Source organism: Trachymyrmex septentrionalis, unplaced genomic scaffold (genome assembly GCF_001594115.1).
Source record: "Trachymyrmex septentrionalis isolate Tsep2-gDNA-1 unplaced genomic scaffold, Tsep1.0 scaffold24, whole genome shotgun sequence".
In the NCBI taxonomy this organism is placed as follows: Eukaryota; Metazoa; Arthropoda; class Insecta; order Hymenoptera; family Formicidae; genus Trachymyrmex; species Trachymyrmex septentrionalis.
In genome coordinates, this window is record NW_017305397.1 from 1,027,050 (window position 1) to 1,032,979 (window position 5,930).

Below are 5,930 nucleotides of genomic sequence, written 5' to 3' on the forward strand. Positions count from 1 at the left end.
TAAAGGAAATTTTGGTGTTGACATGATGAACGCTTGAGGATGCAGCTAAGATATTAATGAGTTCCGTTAAGGCAATGCAATGGTATTTTTTAACAGTAACAGCATTTTGCTTAGGTGCAACAATTAGATATAATTAAATGACGCCGTCACCCATTGTCAAAATTTTTTATCCCATATACAGCAAACGATAAGATATGAGGTTGGAGCTAAACTCAACAATTATCAATAATAAAACCTAACCTAATAATAAAATAAGAAATTTAATTTATAACCTCTCAATAAGAATACTTCAAATGAAAATATTTTTCACTTGCGCGCAGATTGTTCTATACCTCATATATGACGTAAATGAACGAACTGTAGACAGAAACAATAATTAACGATGCCCATGACCTTGCAACGAAATCATCAGTTGTCAACTTTTTAGCACGCAACGCGCTGGCTACGTTAAAGGAAGTTTTCATTAAAATCGAAAGCTTAAAACGATAAAATCTTATAAAGTTTCTTTTAATAAAATACGTCGTTAATACAATATCCTCAATAATATATTAATTGAAATAAAAAATATTATTTTTAATAAGAGAAAATCTCATTCATAATATACTAGATTTTTCGATCTTGCGTTTGAATTTCCTGCTCTTTCAGGCCAATATTAAGGCCATTCTACACTGTTGTATCATAGCGTCAAAAGCGTCGTAAACATCATAAACATCGTAAACATGTGACTTTACCCCGGATCTATGAATAGATTTTTAAGCCTTAAATTATAAAGATTGGACGAATTACAATCAATTATTCTTCTCGCACTTGACTGTAGTCGTTGTCTGTGTTGTTGGTCAATTTCTTACGGCTTAAGTCTTAAACACCTATTATAGATCTGGACTTAAAATTGAAGCATCGGATTGGCTGAAGCAACGAGCTTGTGATTTGCGACGTCTACGATACTACAAAGAATGACCTTAATATTGGCCTCACATCTGTTTAACTAGGGAAATTTTTAGGAAACTTTAGGGAAAACAATTAAGCTACGCAATGCACATGTGACTAGTGAAGAAAGGTGATGTACGATTGTACGAAAGAACTATATATATATTTTTGTTTATAGTGATAGTGAAATATGAGCATGATAATTTATATTTTTAATAAATTTATTGTTCGCTTTTTATTTAACAACATTTAGAATTTATAAGAGTAATGCGTTTATCAGCGGTAAGCATGATTCGAATATAACTTATATTTATAATGAATAATACAATATTGGTGTAGGATTACTTGTTACATTATCCTTTGTAGGAAATAAATTTGGGACGCTATTATAGTTTAAGATATTGCAATAATAATATATATTTATTGTAATCGTTGAAGTACGCCAAAAAAAATAAAATGGGTAAAGTTTTTTGTAAAAACAGTATTTTATCTTCAGAAATATTTTATAGTAAATAATTAAAAAATGATTTCTTTTGTAGATAAAATGTGTACTCCCGAAGAAATCGAGAAAAAGCGTTTATTAGCATTGCAAAGGAGACAGCAATCTCAATTAAAAGCACAAAGTACACCCACAAATAATCAAATTCGTCAACAGTCAAAATTAAATGACAACAAAAATATTACACGACAAAACAAAACAAATTTAAATGACAACAAAAATATTGTACGACAAAACAAAACAAATAATCGTTTCAATCCTATAGAATTCAAAAAATTTTTCAATCCAATGGTGTCTTCTATAACAGGAAAATGTTATATGATCAATCATGATAGATTTGCTATAGAATTATCAGCATTTATACCTGAAATTATTGATACATTTAAAACAGTTCCAAGCAAATTATATGGTAATTATAATCTAGTTGCTTGACTCGATGCGTAGAATATTTCTAATTTTTATTAATATTTAATTTTACAGATCCAAAATCTAGAATATGGAATTTTCATCTCAATGATTATAATAGTTTGTTAAAGACATTGTATTCTAAACATTGTAATTTATCTCTAACAAGGATACCAGAGGCTGTCCTTCGGGTAATTGGAAATAAAGTAAAAATACATTAAGAAACTATAAATGTAATCACATATATTCCTATTTTAGATATTCAAAAAAAACTTAAAGTCAGACACTCAATTACCAGAACATGATTTATCAAAAATTGATGAAAAGTTAACAAAATCTTTAATGCCGTTTCAACGAGAGGGTATTTGGTAAATCTATTTTTATATGCAATTATTATATGCATATTTTATACATATATTTTTATTAATATATTTTGTATAATTTATTCCAGTTATGGTATATCGAAGAATGGTCGTTGTATGATTGCAGATGATATGGGTTTAGGAAAAACTATACAAGCGTTAGGCATTGCACATTATTATAAGGAAAGTTGGCCACTTCTTATTGTAACTCCTTCATCAGTGAGGTAAGTTCTGTTGTAAATTGATGTAATGAAAATATTAATATTAGAGATGCTTTATATAGATACCACTGGTCTGCAGCAATCTGTGAATTCTTACCATCCGTACCTGTACATTACATTAATCAATTTGAGCACGCAAAAGATCGCATTGAAGATGACAAAATCACTATAACATCATATGATTTGTTAGTGCGAGCCGAAAATATTTTTGCGAAACATATTTATGGATTTGTTATTCTGGTATATAAATATATACGTCATTTTTTAATAAATCGAATATAAACGCTGTTGCTATTGCATTTTATGAAATTGTAGGACGAATCCCACGTTTTGAAGAGCAGTAAGACTGCGCGATTTCAAGCTGCTAGTCGAATATGTACCCATGCACGTCATATTGTACTGCTCACAGGTACTCCGGCTCTGTCAAGACCAATCGAATTGTATACACAGATTAGCCTTGCTGTTCCACGTTTTATGAGGTAATTAGAAAGACTAGATATTTTGATACTTGTTTTATTTATATAAATAGGCATATATTTTATAAGTATTATTTTGCAGCTATGAGGACTATGGTATACGTTATTGTGCAGGACAGAAATCCGTGTATGGTTGGGACTTTCTGGGATCCTCAAATTCACAAGAGTTACAATTGCTGTTGAAGTCGAATTGCATGATTCGAAGGCTGAAAGCTGACGTTTTAAATCAAATGCCATCTAAGATAAGGTTTTAAAAGAAAATATTTTTATGTCAGCAACTTGATTAGAAGTCTAAACATATTTTTATTTATTTGTGCGTTTTAGGGAGGTGATTTTTTTAGATTCAGATTTGATAAAAACTGGCAAGCAAATGAAGGAGATGTCGCAACGATTGCAAACAAATATTACAGCTTTGGAAAGGCACAATACTCTAATACAATATTATTCCCAGTCTAGCTATGCGAGAGTGAAAGCAGTACGGTGGGTAAATAGTATATTTATATTTTTAAAGAAAGGAAATAATTTCTATTTTAATTAATTTAACATTGGTACATTACAGCAATTATGTTACAAACCTATTTGAAAATAAGAAAAAATGTATTTTGTATGGTCATCATCAAATTATTTTGGATGCTATTTGCGAAGTTGCTGAATCTATAGATATAGTGTAAGTTTTTATTAATAAGATGTAGATGTGAGAATCATTTAGTTTAACAAATAAGTTTAATTTAACAAATAACCGTGTTTTCTTTTTATAATTCTTTTTATAATTATATTCCTGATGAATTTTAGCGTTGAATTTTTAATATTAAGATTATATTGAAGAGGATCCAAACGTATATATATTTATCTTTTTTGATAAAATATTCTTACACTAATAATTTGTGTTAGCTTTGAAAGGCTTCTTTTAATTTTTAATTTATTATTTCATTCATTAGAGCCTAAATTGAGTAGTTATCTGTTTAAGTTTTTATAATTATTGCCAGTACGTCATATATTGCAATTATGACAATTTATGACAGGTATATAAGAATCGATGGCAAGACTAGTCCAGAACAGAGGCAACTTCTAATCGACAAGTTTCAAGAATGTGATGAATGTTTAGCGGCGATTCTGTCAATCACCGCTGTGAACGCAGGTGTTACATTAACGGCCGCAAATCTCGTGGTCTTTACCGAATTATTTTGGAACCCCGGTGTAATTAATGTTTATCAAAAAAAGAAAATCTTAATAGAGTATATATAAAACTCATCCCACGTTATCGTATGAAATCATTTCCAGATCTTGTCTCAAGCGGAAGACAGAGTGCATAGAATCGGGCAAAACAATACTGTCACAATCCAATACTTGATAGCGCAAAATACTGCAGATGATTATATATGGCCGTTGCTTAACAAGAAAAAGGATATTCTAAATGCAGTTGGTCTTAAACAGGATCTTTCAATAAATAACATTGACATCGCAGTGCAGAATAGCAAGCAACGAGACTTGACTTCTTTCTTCAATATTTCTTCGTCCTCCGGATCGCAGTCGCAGTATGATATGGAGATTTCTCCAGTAATTCCAGAAGCGTCTCCTTCAAATATTAAAGAATTACTTGAAGTCGATGATGAATGCTTTGATTCCTGTGATTGGGATATGTGACTGGACAATAATTTAGTACTTTCTTGCTATTTTCAAAGGCATATTTTTTGTACGAAAAAAAATAAAAAATTCTATGTGTTTCATCTCGGATTTTATTTTATTTTATTTTTTTTTATTACTCTCAGGTGAAATTTCATCGAGACTGAATACCAGATCAAGTCTGTCCTGTTTTAAGAATAAAATCAAATAAGTAAATTTTTAGAAAAGAAGAAGAGCGATATAATTATGAGACTGTAGTCTGTTTTATCGGATAAGTTTTACAACCAGCTGCGAATGATTACGAACCCATGGTAACGTTCAGCAGATGGCAGCAGATGCATCACGCAACGAGGATCAACGAGGATTCGATAGCACGCGTGAATTTTGGTTAATGTTGTTTATAACAAAGTGAATGACAATGTCTCTTTTCAACGTGCGGCAATTCTTTGGCACGTTGTATCAGCGTTACATGTTCTCATTACCGGCAATACACTTATCTCGCACACAAAAGGTAAGAGCGAAGTCGGCGACTTCTCAAGGTTAGAGTAAATACTTTTACTATTTGCACTTGATTATTACATAATAATGCAAAAAAATTATAAGGTCAGGGTAACAATTGCACGGGGATTTTATTATTAAAATTTAAATTTAATGGCACGAGTATAAGTCTGTTAGTTGTATGTGTTTCTTTCAGATTTTTATTATCTGCTTCACTAGCGGTTCGATATTACTAGGAGGACTGGCACAATTTTTGAAGAGACGACGAAGACACTCTATTCCACCTTCCAGAAGGCATTACAGAGATTACAAAACAAGATTAGGAAATATTAAGAATGCTAATTTTGGTAATACTATTGATATGCTGTCACGTTACATAAACCAATTTAATTATGAAGTTAAATGCAATGTAAAACTTGAATACATTTAAATTTATTAATAATTATATAATAAAGCAAAATGTTTTTTTGTTACATCAAGATGTATTGTCACAAGCATCTTGGGCAAGAAGAAGTGAAGCCAGCACTAGAAGTCATATTAGTGATCGTGCATCACTCATCTCCTCTGTGCCAGGGGGTCCAGACAATAATGAAAAACTTACTCCGCAACAATATGGTGTTCTTGGTAAGTTTTTGATAAAATTTATCATTAATAATTCAGATATCATCTTACAAAAAATAGCTGAAATGTATAATCAATATCAAGGTTGCGTTTCACTAACACTCACAATGCTCACTTATGATGGAAAGATTTCATCCTTTATCAAATAATAAACAAGAACAAACGATGCTCAAGTATTGCGAGCGTCGAGCATTAAGTGAAACGCAGCCCAAGTCTATTGGGAAATTATATTCGATTTATATTTAAAAATATTTTCATATACTTCTTGATTTTTTAAGTAAAAGTTTAGAATATATAT

The 5,930-nt window shown here is 30.7% G+C and overlaps 2 protein-coding genes across 7 annotated transcripts in view; both read left to right on the forward strand.

Annotated features, from left to right (window-relative positions):
• The first annotated feature begins 1,067 nt into the window (after window positions 1-1,067).
• LOC108748631 (SWI/SNF-related matrix-associated actin-dependent regulator of chromatin subfamily A-like protein 1) lies at window positions 1,068-4,584 on the forward strand. 3 transcript variants are annotated; one of them, XM_018486882.1, is made up of 13 exons: window positions 1,069-1,209; window positions 1,294-1,387; window positions 1,467-1,835; window positions 1,907-2,022; window positions 2,090-2,199; window positions 2,283-2,417; window positions 2,477-2,654; window positions 2,730-2,893; window positions 2,973-3,137; window positions 3,215-3,370; window positions 3,450-3,557; window positions 3,913-4,087; window positions 4,172-4,584. In XM_018486882.1, exons 2-13 carry the CDS (start codon window positions 1,384-1,386, stop codon window positions 4,532-4,534), a joined length of 2,043 nt encoding a protein of 680 aa, XP_018342384.1. In that variant the 5' UTR covers window positions 1,069-1,209; window positions 1,294-1,383; the 3' UTR covers window positions 4,535-4,584. The 3 variants fall into 3 exon arrangements, with proteins under 3 accessions (XP_018342386.1, XP_018342384.1, XP_018342385.1); XM_018486884.1 differs by lacking the exon at window positions 1,294-1,387 and having other exon boundaries at window positions 1,068-1,209; XM_018486883.1 differs by lacking the exon at window positions 1,069-1,209 and having other exon boundaries at window positions 1,281-1,387.
• A 255-nt stretch (window positions 4,585-4,839) lies between these two features.
• Window positions 4,840-5,930, forward strand: part of LOC108748745 (mitoguardin) — a 36,411-nt gene continuing 35,320 nt past the window's right edge. For all 4 annotated transcript variants that reach the window (XM_018487053.1, XM_018487056.1, XM_018487054.1 and 1 more), the window contains exons 1-3: window positions 4,840-5,024; window positions 5,208-5,358; window positions 5,492-5,635. In XM_018487053.1, coding sequence (XP_018342555.1) covers window positions 4,926-5,024; window positions 5,208-5,358; window positions 5,492-5,635 — 394 coding nt within the window. In that variant the 5' untranslated portion in view covers window positions 4,840-4,925. The remainder of the gene's footprint in view (window positions 5,025-5,207; window positions 5,359-5,491; window positions 5,636-5,930) is intronic.